This window comes from Oryctolagus cuniculus, chromosome 15 (genome assembly GCF_964237555.1).
Source record: "Oryctolagus cuniculus chromosome 15, mOryCun1.1, whole genome shotgun sequence".
NCBI lineage: Eukaryota > Metazoa > Chordata > Mammalia > Lagomorpha > Leporidae > Oryctolagus > Oryctolagus cuniculus.
This window is the reverse complement of record NC_091446.1, coordinates 39,647,585-39,670,012: the sequence shown is the minus strand read 5'-3', so window position 1 is coordinate 39,670,012 and position 22,428 is coordinate 39,647,585. Positions and strand designations below refer to the sequence as shown.

Genomic DNA, 22,428 nt, shown 5'->3' with positions numbered 1-22,428 from the left:
AAAAGTGCTCGGAGCATTAACAGAATTTGTATGCTCATGCTGGGCTCTTCTTCTGGCCATTCGTACAGTAATCAGAAGAGTACCTAGGCAATCACAGAGCAAAAATCCTTTCCTTTGAAGCCACTTTTAATGTACTTCATATATAAAACATTAGGCTGCATTTGCCAAAAAAATCAAAGTTCATATAATTTAGTATTTATTTTTTTGCTTCTCTCCATGTTTTATATTTGAATTTTTATTTATTCATAAAATATTTAGTTTTATATTGTTATTTCTTCTTTAGAATCTATCTAAAATTTTAATACCTGTAGTTTACAAACAGTCTGTTTCTGCTGTCAGTGTTTTTCTGCTGGTTCTTACTTATCTCCTGACATATTTATTTGTTTACTATGTACAGCTCATTGTCCCTGGAAAATTTTAAAGGGGATCTGTGAAGACTAGACTTAATATGTCTTTCTCCAGAGGGGATTTGATGTGAGAGTTCCAGGTGTCCAGAAGCATGACCAGCTCACCCTGACCCACATCAAACCAAACTGAGAAGCTTATGGTCCCCAAGATGATGCAAATCCAGGCTGTAAAACTGCATTAGGTTAGCTCCAGTGCCAACCTGCCAGGACAGATTCACCCTCTTATTCCCTGCCACTAATTCCAGGTAACTGTATCGGAAAACACCTTGGGCCAAAAAGGGGAGATGAGACTGAGGGTCAGATGGGCTTAGTTTTATGCACATGTACTATGGGGATATCTCAGCCCTCTGATATCAGAGACTAATAGGGGGAGGGTCTCCTATGACAGTACCCATCTTAGGAAATCCCTTCCTTCCTGTACCTCAAGTCCAACAGAAGTGAACCCTGTTGTACCCTACAGGCAGTCTGCTTATAGCAAAGCAGCTTAGGACTCACTGTACCTTCCCACATCTGTTTAATTCTCTGTTCCTCAGCCCCTTCCAATCCAACCCTTGCCTACCTCTTCCAGGCAAAAGGCTGGCATTAGTTAAGAGAGTTAGAGAGGACCCAGACACGAGTCCCCTGGTGTTTAGTGGTTAACCTGAATACATACGTCAGGATTTTCAAAAGCTAACGTGCCTAAGAATCACCTGGTGTGTCAGTCAGCTTTTCATCACTTTAATGAAATGTCTTACACCGACTGCTTATGAAGAAGAGGTGTTTGTTTTCACTCAGTTTTGGAGGTGCAAGGGCATGCAGCTTGCATGAGCTCAGCCCTGGTGAGGGCCATCTCTCTTGACTGCAGCTCCATGGAGGGTCACAAGGGCAGAGTAATGGGTCGGGGCAGGCGAGTATTTACATATCCCATCAGCGAAAGGCTGAGTGGGGCCCAGTCCAGGCTCTTTCTAACAACCCTCCTGCAAGAACTACCGAGGAGGCACAGGAGAACCACCTCCTGAGAGTACACCCCCAGTGACCCCACCTTCTAAAGCTTCCACAGTGTGGGGAGCAAACCGGACTAGACTGAGTTACTGGAATTAAGACTTATTCTATGCATCTGCTCTCCCACAATATGGCGCTGGGAGAGAAGTAAACAGCTTCCGCACAGCTGCCTCCAGTTCAACTAATAAACTGTAGGACTTGCTCCTGATTGGAGAGCAGCGTACTCGGCGTGTGGGCAGCCGAGTTGGGATTGGCGGAGGAGGACTATAAAGGAGGAGAGAGACGGCATGCACCGGGAACATCTATGGGGAACATCTAAGGGGAACATCTGAGGGAACACCTGTGCAGCCCCCGAGAAGAGCCGGCCGGCGGTGTGCCGCTCCCCTGCGGAAGTGGGGAATGTGGCCAGGGGGAACTGCCCTTCCACGGAGGTGGAAGGGATAGTAGCCAACCCGGGAAGAACCAGCAGCAAACCCGGGGAAGGCCGAGCAGACAAAAGAACAGCGCAGGGTCCTGTGTCGTTCCTCCACGAAGAGGGGGAGCGACACACAGCACTTTCCAACACCAACACTCAGCGGATGAAGCTGCCAATCACAGTGACTCTTGGGGGACACTCAGACTTCAGCCAACCATAGCACCTGCGGATGATGGTTGGAAGATTCCAATTCAGTTGTCAGGGGTTGGAACATGTGGTTCTGCTTTTCTAACAAAGTTCCACAGGATGCTGCTGATCCCTGGACCACACTTTGAGTAGCCATGGCCTAGGAGATCCTGAATGTGGGGGCCTGGCTGTAACAGACCTCCACAGCAAAGGGAGGAGAAAGTCCTAGTAACAGCACCTGCACTGGTAATGTTTGATGTGCCTGAGACTTGTGAGATTGCCCTGGAGCAAAACTGCTGTCACAGAAGGAGCTGGGCTGGAGCTGCCTAGAAGAAGACACCCAGCAGTAGTACTGCCTGCTAGAACCAGAAGATACAGCAGCAAGAGGGTGTGGTGTGGCCACTGGCACAAGCAATGGGAGTTTCACAGAAAAGTTATATGGAGAGCACAGAACCCACATAAAAAAATATTTACAAAACCACCTTAAACTACCAGCACCAAGGACAAGTGCCATATCGCGGAACCATAAATGTCACCAACTAAGTAAAACTAATTTGTCTCTTTCTCTCATGCCTTTGTCTCCCCTAATCCCCACTTCTTTTCCAACCAGAGAGGAAAAGAGAAGATAGTTACAGACAGCAGGTCAGCATGGAGCTAGGGAATAGAACACTGTAACTGGCTTTGGAACTGAAGTTTTCTCTAGTTCACACTGGACTACTGAATCCTCAAAAGTGAATCTTCATCAAAGAAATTTTTCTGACCTCTACAACACAAGAAAGTTTTGAGCTTTCTCCAAGGTAGCATCCAAGGTCCAGAAAGGGAACCTGATAATCAAAGGGAAATTAGTACCATTTCCTGTGTGCCCCTTGAGGTTCAGCCCATTCCACAAACCAGTTTCATTCCCGTGACTCAGTTTTTGACCATTGCTTCGACCAGTTCAAATAATCACTGAATGACTTGGGAGGAGACCCTATATTTTTTTTGAGGACTTTCTTCTTGAATGTATTCTTGGTTGCTTTATGTTTCCAATAATTGTGAGCTGGTTCTTTAATTTTTTTTTTTTTAACTTTACTTGAAATGCAGAGTGACAGAGACAGGAGGAGAAAGAGAGTGTGTGTAGTGTCTTCCATCCTCTGGTTCACTCCCCAATGGCTGCAACCATCAGAGCTGGGCCATGCTGAAGCCAGGAGCCAGGAGCTCCCACATGGGTGCAGGGGCCCTGAGCACTTGGTCCATCCTCCCTCCACTGCTTTCCCAGGTGCATTAGCAGGGAGCTGGATTGGAAGCGGAGCAGCCAGGAATTGAACCACAGCCCATATAAGATGCTGACACTGCAGACAGCTGTATAACACTGGCCCTGAGGAGACCCTATTTCTACACAAATTTGGGTCAAAAAAAAATTCAGATCTTATTAAACTAATCAAAATGACCCTAGGTTTTTATTCCGCTGACTAGTTGCTTTTATAATTTTTATGAACTTGCATTGAGTTACCTGTATATCTAGCCATATAGAAATATGTAGTTGTCATCATGTACTCAGAAGCGTCCAGATGGTTTGATGCCTTATATGCAAAAATAAAATCAGCAATTAACTCCTACAAAGGAAACCCTCTGGGGACAAATTAAAAATAAGAATGCTTTGTCAAGGGAAATATTTCTAGCTAATTAGGGACTACATTGAGAATTAGAACAGTAAAGGAAATTTAAAGGTGCTTTCCCCCAAAAATAAGCTGTAAAAGTCAACGTTATAAAACTAGCTTCTTACATTAAAAATGTGTCCATTAATCACAGGCAATTTACAGAAGGGGACATCCAAATGTCCAATAAACACATGAAATGTTCAACCTCACTGGTAATCAGGGAAGAGCAAACTTAAAATCACAAAGATATAGCCTTTACATCCTCAGGTGGACAACAGATTAAAGCTTTGAGAAAATCCAAAAAAGGGAACTCTCATACACTCTTGACGGGTGTAAAATGGGATAACCCCTTGGAATCTGGCAAGATCTATTAAGGATACACATACCTTCCTACATAGCAATTCCACTTTGGACATACTGAAGAGTCATTGGGTATCTACATTTTTTTCATTTGTACTCCATAAAAGAATTTCAGAAAACTATGCATTCACTTACAAATTTTAAAGGTTTATGTATGTACATATTTATTTATTTACCTGAAAGGCAGAGCAACACAGAGAGAAAAAGACAGAGAAGCTAGGAACTCGATCTGGGTCCCCAATGTGGTGGCAAGAATTCAAGTATTTGAGCCATAATTTGCTGATTCCCAAGCATTTTAGCAGTGAGCTGGATCAGAAGCCAAGTAGCCTGGACTCAAACCAGCACTCCAATGCAGGATGCCGGCATCTTAGCAGCTTAAGCCACTGTACCTCAATGTCTACCCCACTTACAAACTTTTAAATAGATGTGTAAATGTTCAATCTTAAATTTTAAATACTTGCAAAAGATGTAATTTTCAAATTTTTATAAATACAATTATCATTGGTATCATTGGGAGTTGGGCCCAGGATCCCCAGAAAGTACTAAAATCTGAGGGTGCTCAAGTCCCTTATAATATGGCACAGTATTTGCCCAGAACCTCCCTTATCCTTTAAATCATAGCTAGATTAGTTACAATACATAATACCATATAAGCGCTATGTAAATACCTGTTATACTGTATTGTTTAGGGAATAATGACAAGAAAAGAAGCCAGTACACATCCAGGATAGACACATTTTTTTCCCAAGTATTTTCAATCTGTGGATGATTGAATCTGATAATGCAGATCCCTTAGATAGAGAGGATGAGCTGTCCTGACATTTTAAAATAAAACTGCAGTGTCATTCGTTTAAATCTGTTTAAAAGTGGTAACAGGTACTCATTACCAACTATTTTTTAAAAGTACAGAAAGCAGCTCTTTTTTCACATCCAAAAATTTTTCATTTTTTCCTATTTTTTACTTATATTTCCATTACACTTTACTATTGAGGCTTATCTTAACAATACATAGTTTTAGAGTTGCATATCTCTTGTTGATCACTGTACATTTCTGTTACAGAAATGTGTATATAATGAAATATAGCAAAACTTTTTCTTATGACTTTAATAAGACTATGAGAATGAAAACATTTTTCTTGATTTAAAATTATCATCAATTCTATTTTAAGCATTTATTAAATTCACTTAATTACTACTAAATTACTATTAATCAAAAGCTAAACATGATATATTGTGATAATTGCTAAATATAAAAATGTAGTATTTTAATTTTTCTTTTAAGAGGTGGAGACAGACAGACAGAAGAGAGCTCCCATGTACTAGTTCAGGTTCCAAATTCCTGTAATAGCCAAGGCTGAACCAGGACCAAACCTGGGAGCCAGGAACTCAATCCAGGTAAGCACTCAGCAAATTGAGCCATTGCCTTCTGCTTCCCAGGGTCCGTATTAGCAGAAAGCTGGAGTTGGAAGTTGGATCCAGGAAGTCAGCTTCCAAGTACTCTGATAATAGGATGTGGGCATCTTAATCATTAGGCTAAATACCCACCCTGGAAATGTATCTTTTAATGAAATTAATAGATTTTTTTTGCTTTGTTGATGTATCTAAGAGACGAATACTAGTTACTGCCAAAATGTAAAATGGTTCGCTGTAAATTAACAGCAAAATAAAAGGAAGGAAGCTATTAGCAGTGCAAGGCATACTGATAGTATATTAATGACTAAGGGCACATTTTACAGCTAGATTCCCTACAGATGCCTGTCAAGTTGCCTAAGTCACAATAAGTAGGTAAGACTCAACAAATGAGCCAAGAAGTAGTTGATGAGTAACAATGAGCAGGAAACTTCAATCCAAATGAAAAGTGGACATGGATTCATAGTACACAACAGTCATCTGGCAAAGGTACAAGTCTGAGTAAATGTTGAAGGAACTAAAAAACACAAACCTATTTCCAACCTATGTTTATTTTGCTCCAACGGTGATGCTGTTCTGTAGGAAATGAATATGGACTTGGTCACCACCTCCAAATTGTGCAGGTGGGCAAAGGCAGAATCTCTGTAAGAAAGAGTCTCCCAGCTTTTTCTCCTTTCTCAGGGTGAAAAATCCAGAGGGTGCTTCTCAACAGAATTGTGCTTCTCAGTCTGAATATTCCCAAGTGGGTAAAGTCCAAGGCGCTGGCCTGAGTTCTGTGTTCCCATGACAAAAGACACCAATGCCTTCTATGTTTCTTACTCCTCCCTCCCAGGACTCCCTCTCCAGAGCAGCATGTTCCCAGACAGTCAGGAGAAGGAACAGGAGAGATCATTCAACAAAAAGTATCCTCCCCCCACTCTACTTGACTTGTGTATCTGAATTCAGATGATCCCAGCATGCGTCAAAATACCATTTCTAACTCTACTAGGGTTGCCATATTTAGCAAACTCACACACACACACACACACCTGCACACATGATGCCAAGTTAAAGTCAAATTTCAGTAAACAACAAACAATGTTTACTGTAGGTATGGGAGAAGATGACAGTGAGTGAGGCAGTGGCCACTTGCACATCAATTACAGGCTATGGAAATTGCTTAAGCAGCCACTCATACAGGAGAAGACCCTCAGCCTGTGCATGAGCATGCACAATGTGTGCAGGCAGTACTCAGATGCATGTGTGTGCACGTGAGTAGGTGGAGGTGGGGGCTAGTTCAGTGCACACACCCTAATTTGAAGAACAGTACCCTGGGGCAGAGCATCCCAACAGGTTTGTATTAAAAGGAGAAAGGGGCTATGGCTGTGCCACAAGAAGTTAACTTCTTCAGCCCTTAGGGTAATCCTAATTTGAAGGCATGATGACATCCGGCAGGGTGATCTCAGAAAGGCTGGGATACCTTCTTACAGAAACAGAGGAAGGAAGGAAGGAAGGGAGGGAGGGAAGGAGGGAAGGAGGGAAGGAGGGAAGGAGGGAAGGAGAGAAGGAGAGAAGGAGAGAGAGAGGGGGGAGGGAGGGAGAGAGGGAGAGAAGGAGAGAAGGAGGGAAGGAGGGTGGGAGAGAAGGAGAGGGAGGGAGGGAAGGAGAGAAGGAGAGGGAGGGAGGGAGGGAGGGAGGGAGGAAGGAAGGGAGGGAGGGAGGGAGGGAGGGGCATGCAGGCCCATGGGAGAAAAACAAGTAAATGAACACAGTAGATCCAATTAGCCAAATACCATACTGGAATTGAAATAAATGGACTTTTTCTATATCCCCCAGTATAAAGAGATCTCAAACAACCTAGCACTGAGAAGAAAAGGTAGCAGAAGTATGTGCAGAGTATGTGAAAAAAATTTGTACAATGATGCAAATTTTTGAAAGACATATTATAATTATGTATTAAAAAATATAAGCAGGAAAGTGCCTGTCTTTAGAGAAAGAAAGGAGGAGAACGGGTTGAGGAGGAGGAATATGAGAGATGGCAGCAATCATCAACTGGGCATCAGTGCATCAGGCTCTGTCCTCAGTTCTTGGCATTGCTAGTCATGAATCCTCTCAGTACACCTATGAGTACTGGATAGTGCTATCCCCATTTTGCAGGTGGAAGAACCCAGAAAATGAGACATTAGGGAATCTGTCCAAAGACATATGGCTTAAAAGGAGGGGGGGTGCATAAAAGAGGCTCTCAGCTGTGTATTTAAATTTCTCTTATTACAAAAGATTTGAGGGCCGGCGCCGTGGCAGAGTAGGTTAATCCTCTGCCTGCAGCACCAGCATCCCATATGGATGCCAGTTTGAGTCTCAGTTATTCCTCTTCTGATCCAGCTCTCTGCTATGGCCTGGGAAAGCAGTAGAAGATGGCCCACATCCTTGGGCCCCTGCACCCACGTAGGAGATGGGGAAGAAGCTCTTGGATCCTGGCTTCAGATCAGCGCAGCTCAGGACTTTGCGGCCATTTGGGGAGTGAACCAACAGATGAAAGACCTTCCTCTCTGTCTTCCCCCTCTCACTGTCTGTAACTCTACCTCTCAGATAAATAAATTTTTTTAAAAAAATCAAGATTTGGGTCACTTCTGTCCATGTCAGAACCCAAAATGGCTGCATTCTTGCTGAGACATGTTGGCCACCATTGCCTCCAAGCTCACCTTATTCCTAAACTTGGTATCAGAAATGCTGTTCCTTTGGGAACCACAGCCAAAGAAGAGATGGAGCATTTCTGGAATAAGAACACAAGGTCAAACCATCCTTTATCCCCCAATATCACTATCTTTTTTTTAAAGATTTATTTCTTTATTTGAAAGAGTTACACAGAGAGAGGAGAGGCAGAGGGAGAGAGGTCTTCCATCTGCTGGTTCACTCCCCAGTTGGCCACAACGGCTGGAGCTGCACCGATCCGAAGCCAGGAGCCAGGAGCTTCTTCCGGGTCTCCCACATGGGTGCAGGGGCCCAAGCACTTGGGCCATCTTCTACTGCTTTCCCAGGCCATAGCACAGAGCTGGATCAGAAGAGGAGCAGCCGGTACTAGAACTGACACCCATATAGGATGCCGACGCTTCAGGCCAGTGCGTTAACCCACTGAGCCACAATGCCGTCCCCCCAACACCACTATCTACAGTTGGTTTCTTTGCACGACAATATCCATTTGCCACTGTGGCACTGGTATTACCTTGAGGGCAGGGGTCTCTCTTTTTCACTTCTCTACCCTTTTGCTCCATAGGAGCTTTGAGTCCTATTAGGAACTTGTGAAGTCCCTGTGCACTAATCCATACAGCTAAGTTTGCACGTCTTTTCTCTCATGTGTCACACGTGGAATGGTATCCGCCACTTCTGGAACGGGAGTTAGGAGAAGACCTGAAGATTCAGCAGCCATACCAATCTGGAGTGATTATCTTGATTCTTACTGCGCTGTCCTCTGGAGGGCTGGCAGCTATGTGAAGAGTTGAAGTTCCTGACATCATCCTCCTACAAAGTATTGCATTGATTTATATGCTTGTTTGGCACTCATCTGAAGCCAGGGCAGAGTTCTCTTGATTTGCTAGATCCTTCTGTGCTTGCAGATCCCCTTGGAGCTCTGTAGTGGTAGAGAAGCTTATAGAATCACAGCACTGGAAAAGGATCCAGTTTTCCCCTTGTTTCTAAAGATGGAGTAGCTGCAAAAACTTGCTTTTCCCTCCCACAGCTTGCAGCCTACTCTGAACCTAAGAGACCTTAATCTCTCTCCATATCAGGCTTTGATATTTATTGAGGGTCAAGCTTTGGCTCCTTCTTCCTAGGACAATGGAAACAATGCCAGCTCTGTGACCTCTGCTCTGGGGACTGGGGTTGAGGTTGTAGGTACCATTGCCTTGGGTTGCTGGCTTAAAGGACAATTCTGTTCATTGGTCAGAGCCCAGGGCCTTTTGTATCCACATATAGTGTCTGAAAGGAAATGGGAGGTGGAGGGGAATTAGCCTGTCCCAACATGATGAAGACAAAATGGGTGAGTTCATTCTTGAGAGAGATGCTTTGGGAAGAAGACATATACCTTTGATGCAAGAGGAAAACCCAGAAAATTACTGTTGAATGTATTAAAGATTATTTCTTTGTCTTGCATTTCCAGAAAAACAAAACACTTAATGTTTTCTAATCCAAGTTCATGTACTATCTTTTTCTAAAGCTGAATTAAAATACTCATTTAAAAAAATAAAAATTAAAAAAGATGTGAATATGCCAAAATGACAGCAAAATACATGAGTGGGATTTATGACATTTTATTCTCATGTATTTGAAGTAACAAATTTAAAAGTTTTACTTTATTCTTTCAGAAGTTCAAATTTGTCTAATAAGATTATAAAAATTTGGTTATGATTTCTTTTTCTCAACAGCCCTCCCCAGTAGATAAATTAAACACATCAGTACCCTTCTCGTACATATTTGTCATGGTGAAATATAAATAACAAAAACATTTGTCTTGATTAGATGATTTTCTTGTAGAACTGCATGCTGTACTAGAATGCATGTTTCAATATTTAAGAACTGGTTTCCATCCAAAAGTCTGTGCCTTGTATGATGCACATGGATGAATGGGAATTAAGCCAAATTTCTCTTAATTGGTTTAATTAGGTAAATATATTACTTTTGAAGATAAGTTAAAAACCAGTTTATAAAAGCTTGCTGCAATTAAAATTGTAAGCACCACAAGAATAAGCAGTATGAAGATTCAGGCACCCAGAAATAGTTGCAGGTGCTACTTTTATCTCCACTTCCAAACTACAGTCTAGAATGTCAAACAAAGCCATTGATGAGGATGTTGATGGAATAATGAGGATGACTGTAAACATTCTTTCCTGGAATTGCTCTCTGGGGCCGGGAGAGCAGCTGAAGCTGTCTTGTACAAGCAGACCTCCACAAAGACCAAGAGCTGGGGGCAACTCGCCAAGTCTCCCTGACAAATCTCAGCTGTTACCTAATTACCCTCATTCTGTTTTTGTTTTAAAAAGCCAGGGAATTCCCTACGTTCTCCGCTCCAATGTTGGCAGGAAAGAGACCTGGCCCAAGTCATGCAGACTGGTTTGGATAACAGCATGCTTCCAGCTTCAGCGTCTCCTGGGAGGGTAAGTAATTAAATGACTGTAGGATTTGCAGAATCGTCTAAAAGGAAAGAAGTACACACAGTGCAGTTGGAGCTGCTATTTTACCACCAACTTGTCATGCTGTTGTGTAAATCTCCATCAACACTCATTAGGGATCAGCGGTTGATCCAAGAAGGTGCTTGCCTTGATGCAACTATATGCCTTTTAAGAAGATGATATCATCCCTGAGTGGATAAGTGTATTCCATTCACTGGCTGACAGTTAAAAGAAGGGAGAAGATGAGAGTGGGAATCATTAAAAAGTTTCTATGAGAAACACAGAGAAAGGCATACATTGCAGCACTGAGGGCAGAATACGGTTTTCCAAACAGAACAAACAGGGAACATACACACGTACACAAACACAGACATTTCAAAAAGTTCATGGAAAAAATGAAATTAAAAATGTTTATTGTGGTGTACAAAAATTTTTTAAATAGACAGACTTTCATAACGTGCATTTTCCATGAACTTTTTGAGGACCTGTCACACGTACATTTTGTGTGTGTGTGTTTATGCGTGTGTTTATGTGTTTATGCGTGGGTTTATGTGTATGGAGAGAGGGGGTATGTGTGAGATTGAGATTTACCATGAGGAATTGGCTCACATGACTGTGGCGGTCTGCAAGTCCCATGATCTGCTTCTGTGTAACTAGAAGACCCAGGAGAGCCGGTGCTGTAGTTCAGCAGGAGTCCAAAAGCCTGAGAACCAGAGGGCTGACCGTCCCCACCTGAGGTCAGAAGAGAACTTATATCCCAGTTCTAGTGGCACAGTCACTCAGAGAGAGAGCAAATCCTCCCTTCTATTACCCTATTATCTATTCAGGGGAAAGGAAGACTGAACAAATTAGAGGAGGTCCATGCACGTAGAGGATAACCTGCTTTATGCAATGTACTGGTTCAAATGGTAACCTTATCCAGAAACACTCTCACATACACACCCAGAAAGAACACGTGGGCAAGTATCTCAGTCCCACGGTCCAGTCAAGCTGATGCACACAATTAACCATCACCAGCACAGCCAGAAGAGAGCACTGGGACACCAGGAACTTGGAAACAGAGATGAGGAAGCAGGAATGATAACCTTCCTTCACAATTAGCTGGAATGTAACCTTGAATTTGCGGGATCTGCAGTCCTTGGTGTACGATAAGAGATATTTACAGATGCAAGAGTGAATGCCTCAGAGTTCAGCTGCCTACAAAACCAGTCAGTCACCACTGAGATGTGTTTTGTGGAATGGAAGACGTAATAAGATGCAACTCTGAGAGCTTGATTTTTCCACCTCGAGTTAATGCCACTGAGCTCCCTTAGTGTCAGTTCCTTCACCCATACAGGGGAGATGACAATAACCTTTTAGGGTTGCTGTGCAGATTATCAGAATAACAGATGAGTAAGAAATACTTACTAAATGTGAGCCGTTATTAACCAGTGCCATTATGTGTGTGTGTGTGTGTGTGTATGTATATATCCACAAATAATGGTGAAAATGTGCACTATGGCCAATGTCAACATCTCACACTTGGTAATGGTCCACAGATGTTTCACAAATATCTATTGTTTTATTGAACATTTGATCAGCTGTTTGGCTGTAAGAACAGATAGGTGATGTACTGATTCTCACCTGATCTGTGCTGGTGGCAATACTAATCATCTCATGTAAAGAGTCAGTCAATGATGTGGAAATTTTCCAGCTCTGCACTTGTCGTAATCTGTCTACTATAGTTGCCGTTCAGCATCCATGTTTAGGCCAGACACGTTATTTGAAACCCAGTTGTATCCCATCACCTTCATCTAGTTGAAACTTCCCTTTGGGGCCTGCACTGTGGCATAGCAGGTAAAGCCACAGCCTGTAGCACCGCATCCAATATGCGTGCCAGTTTGAGTCCCAGCTGCTCCACTTCTGATCCAGCTCTCTGCTATGGCCTGACAAAGCAGTGGAAGATGGCCCGACAAAGCAGTGGAAGATGGCCCAAGTTCTTGGTACCCTGAACACACGTGGGAGACCTGGAGGAAGCTCCTGGCTCCCAGCTTTGGATCAGCCCAGCTCCAGCCACTGCAGCCATCTGGAGAGTGAACCAGCAGATGGAAGACCTCTCTCTTTCTCTTTCTCTCTCTCTCTCTTTCTATCTCTCTGCCTCTCTGTAACTCTGCCTTTCAAATAAATAAATCTTTAAAAAAAATTTTAAAAAAACTTCCTATCCCTACATAGTTGCTTTCAGTAGAGCCCACTTGTTCCTCATCTCATGACCCCAAACCCAACACATCCCACAAAAAAAGTAATGGTCAACACTAAAGTCATGTAAGTAAACATCCTGCCTGTCTCAGGTATTTTCTTTAAACCAGCCAATCCACAACCCCAGGGGGAGAGCCTAATAAATAACCCTCACAGAACCTAATGAAAGCACAATCCTACAAATCCTCGCTCTCGCTCTCCACCCCTATGTGAGCTCCTAGCTGCCTCTGCCAGCACTGCCAACCTCTCCAGGACCTGTGAGTAATAATTTCTTGTTCCAGGTATTTTGGTTTCACTTCCTGTGTGTCTCACCTGACTGAGTCACTTGAACTTAACCTTCCTCTGGTCAGGGTCTCCTGGAGAGTGGCTTCTTTGGCTAATGGCCATTCTCAATAGAGAGATCTCAAGAGAAAAAAAAAAAGAAAGAAACCAAAAAAATAGAAATGACTTAAACATACACATCTACATTTACATGTCTTTAAATATCATATTTGCAAAATAAAATGATCTGTGTTTTAACTTCCTCTACAAAAAATGCTGGAGTTTTGGTGCCAACAATAAGTACTAATTCCTATTAATTCCTATCAAGGGTGGAGAACATCTGGCCCACGGGCTGCGGAAGGCCTGTGAAATCATTTGGTCTGGCCCTGTCAAGGCAAACACAGGTGAAACTTGAAATTCAATAAACCTATAGTCACTTAATTTCTAAGGTGATAATTTTGTATGCCCCGCAAAAGATGCTGCAAGTATCCGAACAGCCTTTGGCAGGAAAAAAAAGGTTCCCCATCCCTCCAAAGGTATGAAAGAGACAACTTGTGAGCAACTTGTATATTTCTTTGACAAAGATTCTATAACCACATAAAATGATTTTTATGTCATTTCCCATTCATCATACTTTTCCTCAGTAATAACACACAGAATTGGCTACAGAACTCTATCTTCCAGAATGTTTTGGAGCAACCATTCTCAACAATGGAATCCAGAAAAGCTATACTAGAATCAGCCAGTAGGCACTCTGCATCCCCAGCCTGGTCTCAAGGACAAAACAGATCTCTTGCAATGGGGCCCAAGAATCTTCCCACTTAACAAGCTGCCTAGGTCATTCTTACACCAAGAGGGACTTGGAAAATATTGGGTAGGCCACGATTGGACCCGGCCAAGGCCAGAAGCCAGGAGCTTTGTCTGGGCCTCCCACCTGAGCCATCTTCCATTGCTTTTCCCAGGCCATTGATGGACTAGCAGGATCAGAAGTGGAGTGGCCAGGAGCAGGGTCGGTACCCATATGGGATGCTGGCATTGCAGGTGGTGGCTTTACCTGCTATGCCACAACACTGGTCCCAAGAGGCTTTCATTTTTTTTTTTTTTTTTTTGACAGGCAGAGTGGACAGTGAGAGAGAGAGACAGAGAGAAAGGTCTTCCTTTGCCGTTGGTTCACCCTCCAATGGCCACCGCGGCCAGCGCACTGTGGCCGGCACACCGTACTGATCCGATGGCAGGAGCCAGGTACTTATCCTGGTCTCCCACGGGGTGCAGGGCCCAAGTACTTGGGCCATCCTCCACGGCACTCCTGGGCCACAGCAGAGAGCTGGCCTGGAAGAGGGGCAACCGGGACAGGATCTGGTGCCCCAACCGGGACTAGAACCCGGTGTGCCGGCGCCGCAAGGCGGAGGATTAGCCTAGTGAGCCGCGGCGCCGGCCAAGAGGCTTTCATTTTAAATAGAAACTCAAATTTTTCTTCTGTAACCCATGAAATATCAATGTCATCACACCAGCCCAATGTTGCTAAGCTTTTCCCACATTTTCCCCCTAAACATTTTAAATTCACAATTATAGCTTCATATCATAACACAAAATATGAAGTGTTATTTTCAGAAACTGATGTTCAACATAAATAGAACATGTTTCCAGATAGGGTACTACCCTTTGTCCCTAATACCTTGACCAGTGCTCTAAATGTGCTACTATGTTAGCTAAGCCAGTTGCCAAGTCCAGCCTACATTTAAGGGGAACTAGTTTCCATTTTCAAGGTGGCAATAGAATGAAAATTTTGGCCACCTTTAACTACTGCATATGTAATGGCTGTGATATACTTCCTCCAATAAACACCCTAATTTACCTTGAGATTTTTTTTCTCACACATTAATTATCCAGAAGTGTGTGACAATTTAAATATTAATGTTTTTGCTGATATTCCTTTTTCTTATTGATTTCAAACTTACATCCATTTGGTCAGTTAGGATCTCTAAGATCTCAGGCCTGAGACTTGCTAGCATAGGTTATGTCATGATGAGTATTCCCCAGAGTCTGTACATATTAACTAGATAAACAGAGTATCTTTGTGTTCATATTTGACTGAATTTTATGTTTGCTCCATCCATTACTTGGGCCCTGCACCCGCCTGGGAGACCAGGAGGAAGCACCTGGCTCCTGGCTTCGGATCGGCACAGCACACCGGCTGCAACGCGCCTACCATAGCAGCCACTTAGGGGATGGACCAACGGAAAAAGGAAGACCTTTCTCTCTTTCTCTCTGCCTCTCTCTCTCACTGTCTAACTCTGACTGTCAAAAAAAAAGGAGCATTAAGAAACTAACTATAAACATTTTTTAGTTTCTTGTTTAAAAAGAAAAGAAAATATTGGGTTTACAATAAAGGTGTTGTGGTTACTTGAAAATAACCTTTTAACATTACAATCTTTTGCCTACAAATTCTGTTGGTGATACCTCATTAAATTTATTCTTTGTTTGTTTGTTTTTGCCTTAAGAACAAGCTAGTTAATCATTCAAAAATTTTTATACTATCTTTATTCATTAGCTACCACCACAAATATTTGTCTTTCAGGGTCTGGCTTATTTCACTTAGCATAATGATCTCCAGTGGCATGCATTTGTTGCAAAGTCAGGATTTCATTCTTTTTTTAATGGCTGAGTAATCATTTAAAATTTTAAAACCTTTCAAGGTTTCCTGATCAGCAGGCAGGTAACTGGAAAGGAAAAACACAGGGCAAAAAATGGCAGTTGTCTCAAGACTCTGACTCTCATCTCAGGGCACATCTCCGTCAGGTTCGGTTCCCAGAGGCCAGCTGTTCCTTGCAGCTCCCCACCCCTCCTGTGCGGACACCCTCCCCACATCAGCTCCTCACAACGTGCTGTAGAAGAGCCTTGCAAAACTAGGGCCCCGTGTGCAACAGGGACGCCGGAATTTCTCACCTGGGTAACTACCTGCTAGGTTTTCACTGCGTGAGCCATTACTCATTTTTCATGAACAACGGTCAAGTTTTGCAATTTTTTGCTTACGTTGCATTTATTCTGATCATAATTCTTGAAATGTAATTTTTTGTCTGAACCTAATTAAAAACTGGACTTATATTTTGTATGCTTTTTCATTTTTATTATGATTTTTATTATATTTCTTAAATGCATAGCCATGTGACAGATTTAAAAAATAATTCCTTCACCTGATAGTTTGCAAATCCTTGCTATATACCACACTCCTTTAAACATACTGAAACATAACACAACTCTAGTTCAGTGTCTGAGTTTTTTCCCCTGCAAAACAGTAGAGCGTTGTATCAGACCACCCATTTGCCTCTCCAGCTCCGAGATTCTCTGTGCATCTTTTACTTACATTTTCCTACAGGCAGAAGACTGACTTTGTGAACTATCCATGACACATTTTGTGTTTACAGCTGACTTCCTGCTGCCTCTCATAGCGGATCTGAACCACCTCTCCTACGGTGAGACCGTATGAGTTTAAAGAATGAAGAGTGTTCTAATAATAACCTAATCGAAAGACAATACAGAAAAGGAATTTGGCACCAAAAATATTACATAATCCACCTCCAGGATAAATTCCAGATACTTCTTCCCATCTGCTACTTTGGATTACCACTGTTCGCCTCCACTAGGACAGGCACAACCCCTTCATCTTAGCAGGCTTTAAAGTGCCACAGTTCAACAGAACTGCTCCCTGAAGATCCGCATCTGATGCTCATCAACCTCTCCTACTTTCTGTTTCACATTAACCACAGAAAATTTTGGTCTTGCATTTTTACTGATGATCACATCATATCTCTGCCAGCTTCCACACAATTATTTTTATTATTTATCTCAGCAGGAACTTAAAAAAGCAAAGTGTTTTATGTTAAGGCAGGACTTTCCTTCTCCAGAAAAAGTATAGACAAAGCAAGTTTAAAAAGTCATCCAATTAGATAAACTTCCATCTCTAGATGTCCTGAGTTGGTTCTCAAAGTCTACACGTTTCATCATAGTATCTAACAAGGTTTTCCTTGCTGCGAGTTCAGAGTGAGTAACGCCATCACATTATGCATTTCTCAGGATGTTTTTAAAATGCACTGACCCCCCGAAAGTTTCCAGTGGCTTCTTTGTGTACAGCTAAGGACCATCTGGCTCTCTGCAGATAAACAGTTTCAACATATGGGCCATCGCACATACACGGCTCTGCTCTACTAGTGCAGAAAATTAAGAAAAGGTCGCTCTCTTGATATAATTCATGCAAAAGAAGCAGCTTTATGGAGTAAAGGGCCTGCCCCAAGCGCACACAGAAGCTTAATTCCAATTCCTTTTCCCACAATTACTGAGCATGCCAAGTCTCCTCAATTTCCTCATATGCAAACTTAAAAGGACGCCTAGTGAACTCTGGGCCCTCTGTCTCCTCCGCCCTCTTTCCTTCCCATTCAGAAATAGTTAGTACCTGCCTCCATTCACATGTCCCCAGCACAGCGCTGGGGAATGGGCATACTGATGTGGAACATGGAACTATGAACAATGATGAAGACATAATGAAGTAGCCACTGAGAGCAGGAAGAACACCCCAGACAGAGGCAGAAAGCATATGTAATGGTCCAGAGATGAGAAGGCGCATGGGCAGTTTAAAATAATCCAAGATTTGTAAACATTTACATCTATTACATTGAGGACCTTGTCAACAATTAAAACGCTGAAAGGAAAATTCCCACCATCTCCAGATGGTGATTAGTAACATAAAATACCTGAAAATTGCCAGCATTTTAAATTCATATTGTTGGTCTCATGCCTGCAGTTGACGAATCTAACAAAGCTGTACAAAAATATCATCACCAAACACATAGAGAAGCATTGCCAGCCCATGACATTGTGGTAAACGCTACAAGAGTTATGAAGCGGTTTCCAGAAAACCTAGGAACTGCGTGAGTGCCTCCTGTTTCCTATTTACAGAATAGCACTAAACACTAAAGCAACAGTGATTCAATTATCTCTTCCAAGCACCATCTCCCAGCACCCAGCCTTGTCAAAGGATGACAGCTGATACCCTAAAGTGAGAAGAGAGATTAGTCATAATAGGCATTCTTGCCTGAGCAATCATAACACATATATACATACACACACACACACACATAATATGTTTCTTTCAAAGATTTTCTCATCTTAGTTCAAAGCTGTACTGTTGGCACAGACTGTGTCACATGGGAAACCTATTAATTGACTGCTACTTTTCTCATTTCCTTTCAGTTTCTACTTTTTCCTTTCATTTGGCTGCAATACATTTCAAGCACAGCATACACATGAAGCTATAGCCAGAATGAAGCAGAGAATTCAATACTCAGCCATTCAAGTCAGGAAAAAAAAAAAAAGTCAATTTGAATAACTAAAGTCTTAATAAAAAATTAAACACATTTTAAAACCTAAATCAGTCCAACTCATCTTAACACCCTGTGTCAGACTACAGAAAAGAAAACTGTCACTCCCTGCAACCTACCCCAGCACTCGCTATCTTGCATTGTGACAGTTGGAGGGAGATGTACCTGCCTTCTGCCTGATGGCAAATTCCTGAACAGTAAGGCCTACACCAGACCATCTCTGTTGATGTTTCCAGTGCTGAACATAGAAGGAGCCCAGTAAATGCCCACTCATCAGATCCAGAAATGAACACTGCTTAAAAAATAAAAACTTACTATATGGACGACTCCTCATGGCAAGATGTCATTAAGTACAGAACCATCAGCTACCTGTTAGGATTTGGGCAGACTGGGAAACTGTGCCCTTGTGCAGTTCTAGGAAGAACAACATGTAGGACATCAGACCTTTAACTGGAAAGCATTACTTAAGTTCCTTTATTACAGCTACAAATAAACTTTATTTGATGTAATGTAGTAAAACATTTTCAAATTTAACAACATGTATCTGACCATAATTCATCATTTAAATTATGAATATAAGTTTACACACAGTCACTTTAGCAAATCTGTGGTTTGGGAATTTGCACAAGCTTTGTCTGAAAGGACAGTGCCCACCGCCCCTCTTGGAAAGCAGCTCTTCCCTGCCTCTGGCACGAAGCAATGTCAGTAACAGCTGGAAGAAGTCCATAATCCAGGCTGGAATTGCACCGATTCCCATGAGAGGACCACTTCCTTTATTGTAGGAAAATAATATTCTCTTCCAGTTCTCTTTTATCAAATGAAGATTGTCATTCATTTCTCCCCTTACACTTATAGGTACTCTTCTGACCTCCTGTCTTTCTGCCGCCTTTGCTGCTATTTACTACACAGAACCATTTTGTAAAAAATACACTACCCGTGTGGGACCATTCCCATTTCCTTACCCGTTCTTAATGTCGGCCACTTTTTCTTTTTTGGTGGTAGTGGTGGTTGGGGTAGAGGGGTGTCAGGGGACAGAATTACCCAGACACAAACTTGATATAAGATACAAGGAACACAAAAAACAGATTCTTCAGAAGAAACAAAATGGGATTCTGGAGCTCTTCCCAGGAGACTCCAGATGCCCAACAATTCACACGATGGAGGCAACGCAGGCTGCCCAGTGAGGATGAGCGGGTGCCCGCTCCATCGCCGGGAGCACCACAGCCACTCGTGGACACCCCATTACTTTCTCACAAGAGGGAGCCGTGGGCCAGCCTGGGGGTCCGCAGCTCCCTTGTATGAACTGGAGTCACAAATATGCCAACAATCATGTTACCATACAGTGCAGTGAGGTCGCAATCGCTCTCCATTTGACAAAACAAATCCTCAAAGAAGGAATCCCCTTCACCTCTCAGGAACCCCTCCAAGTGTGAGCCCAGGAAAAGCTTTTCTCGAGTTTTATCCTTCTCTCCATCCCGAGGTCTGTTCCTGAGTTACACCATAACATGAAAGGAGGTTGCTGGGAGATCACAGGTACCCTGCAGAAAAGCCAAACTATTTGACAGAAGCTTTAAACAAACACTGCTCTGGGAAGTCGTTTGTATTAGCTGATGACTGCATTCTGTTTTCTAACATGGACATGCAACATGTTCAACACTATGCTTACTGGGGTTTGCTTGGAGAAACGCCCTTCTGTCATACAACTAAATACATTCTGTCTCATGAATGATGCCTGACTCGGAAGCAGGGGGCGTGTGCACTGGCACTTTCTCCCACTGGCATGGGTGTGGACATGACACAAAGCACCAGAAACCGCTTCCCTTCTGGAACTCAGTTCTGCTAGTGTGCTTAGTGCTGAGATGAACTGGCTGCCTGGCACAGAGAACTGTTTGCATTTGCACACAAGAGCACTGATCCACAACAAAAGGAGAGCTCACCATCTCCCTCGTAAAAGACTTTGTACAACAGATCACCCTGCTTGTCACATCTTAACCATCCCCAGAAAGGACGGGAGCCGCTTTCCATTCTGCAGTCTTGGCAAATGATTTCCTTCTGTTTCCACCTGTTTTGCCTTGTTTATTTCATCTCCATGATTCCGCTTTGATCATGAATCATGACCTTTTTTTCTACAGTAGTCAGAGTTTTGTCTATAAAGAAAGAGAGAAGACAAAGAGAAGAGAAAGAGAGAGAGAGAGGAAAATGATTTAGCAGAACCATAAATGTGAGTTTTCATTTTGTGGTGGGTGGATTTAATTTTTTACAGCAGTCAGTAATTTGAATCATTTGTGGCTTCTAAGGGTTTACGAGCACCTCCAGAGGGAAAGAAAAAGTGCTGTAGCTCTTTTCATAAATTTTATGATGTCTACATGTTGCCAAGCCCTTACTTAATATATTTGCAAATCAGCCCCAAATCACCCATTTAGAAATTTACTTTCATAATACAGCTGAAGCCAAAAATGACTTTGCTCCCAAAAATCCTTGCAAAATACTACAGCACTTACCCTCCTGGAAAAGAAGAATGACTACTACTGAGAAGCAGTCTCCTCTTCACCAAGGAAGGAGTATGATAGTAAACTCCCTGTGCAGAGACCAGTTCTCCTCCCCACACTTCCCCCTGCAGAGTCCTTTCTCTTGGTGTGAGTCATGAGTCTGATCTCTGCACCTGTGTGGTCCTTGACTTACCACACTGCCCAGACCTGGGACTATGCTCCCAGTCTCAGCCTTGCCAACCCCGGTCCTGTTCCTCCTCATCTGGTGTCCCCCTCCAAAGACAGCCTGGCTGGCTCTTCAGATGGGTGATTCAACAGAAGGATCTCCTTGGAGAAAGGACCTATTTCCCCGAAAGACGCAGCCTCTGTTCCCCAACCTCATACAATAGTGCCTAAGGTCAGCTGCTACTCTTCAGCCCAGACCCAGCACTGAAGGCTCCTGGGTATCTGGGAGTGAGAATGGAACCAGGCGGTGTCCCAGCTGTGCTCCATCAACACCGACTCCTGGCCCAGGGCCTCCACAAGCTCTCCTGATCTCCAGGCCTCTGCCACAGCTCCACCTCCCTCTCCTTTCCACCTACCTTCCAGCTGGCTGCAGTGGTCTGGGGATTCCAACTCCCACACATCTCAGACACTTTTTTCCTAGTCTGAATGCTACCCTCCTAGTGCAGGCCCCCCTGACCTGAGACCGCTCTCTGAGGTTCTCCACCTAACCCATCTCCCATCTCCTGCAGCGAGGCCCTCCATATACCATGCATGCAGCAGCCTGGCCTCACTCCTGCTCAGAAACCCTCATCTCCCTGCCTACCCCAGTGTCCATGTGGCCCTGCAGCTGCCCCCCAATCTTTCCAATTTCCCCATATTCCTAAAGACATGCCCCAGGATCCTCAGCCTCACCCCTTCCTCAGCTATGACCCCTCTACCACAAGCAGTCCCCACTCCACCTCCACCCCCATCCCTTCCTGTAAAAATTCTACTGGTTATTCAGCACCCACCTCACATACCACCTCCTTCATGATTTCCACCTTGGACATTTTCATCCTTAGAATTATACCCCTTACAAACCTCCTCTTTCTTCTACATTCCTCTGTACTGCTTGGTTTTATATTGTGCGATGCATAGTTATTATCTATCTCTATTAGAAAAAGCAAAAGAGGGCAATCACCTACCTTTCCTACTTTAAAGAGACACCACAAAGTTAAAATGTAGGTCATTGTAAAGCAAGAAGAAAATTAGCTCTTACTATTATCAGTTAATGATTTCATAAGAATAAAGTGCTGAGTTCCAGCTAGTTAATGATGAGGGCCATACCACTGTGGGGAAAAAAAAACATCAATGAAAAAATGGCAAACATTTGTTTCTGTCTTTAAGACAATGTCCTCTGCAGCCACTCCGGGTTTCAAGGGCTTGTTGTTTCTTCCTAATTTCCTGTGAGATCAATCTCATTTCATTTTTTTCCCAAAACATTATTGGTTTCCATTTAAAAAGGATGAAATTCGCCCTGAACTCCAAAGGTTCAGCACAA

At 43.1% G+C, this 22,428-nt stretch overlaps 1 protein-coding gene, 1 long non-coding RNA gene and 1 pseudogene across 4 annotated transcripts in view; 2 read left to right on the top strand and 1 right to left on the bottom strand.

The window, feature by feature from the left end:
• HTR7 (5-hydroxytryptamine receptor 7) overlaps positions 1-22,428 on the bottom strand; it is a 158,232-nt gene that overhangs the window by 39,638 nt on the left and 96,166 nt on the right. Inside the window, exon 3 of one of the 3 annotated variants that reach the window (XM_002718503.5) lies at positions 18,888-20,561. The exons of the other annotated variants lie outside the window; for them this stretch is intronic. Coding sequence (XP_002718549.2) covers positions 20,519-20,561 — 43 coding nt within the window. The 3' untranslated portion in view covers positions 18,888-20,518. Of the gene's footprint in view, positions 1-18,887; positions 20,562-22,428 lie in introns of those variants that run through there. 3 annotated transcript variants of the gene reach the window in all.
• Positions 8,030-8,870, top strand: LOC100339841 (succinate dehydrogenase cytochrome b560 subunit, mitochondrial-like; annotated as a pseudogene).
• On the top strand, positions 10,277-21,518 carry LOC138845342 (uncharacterized). Its single transcript, XR_011382374.1, has 2 exons — positions 10,277-10,528; positions 12,455-21,518. It is a non-coding gene; the product is annotated as an uncharacterized lncRNA (long non-coding RNA).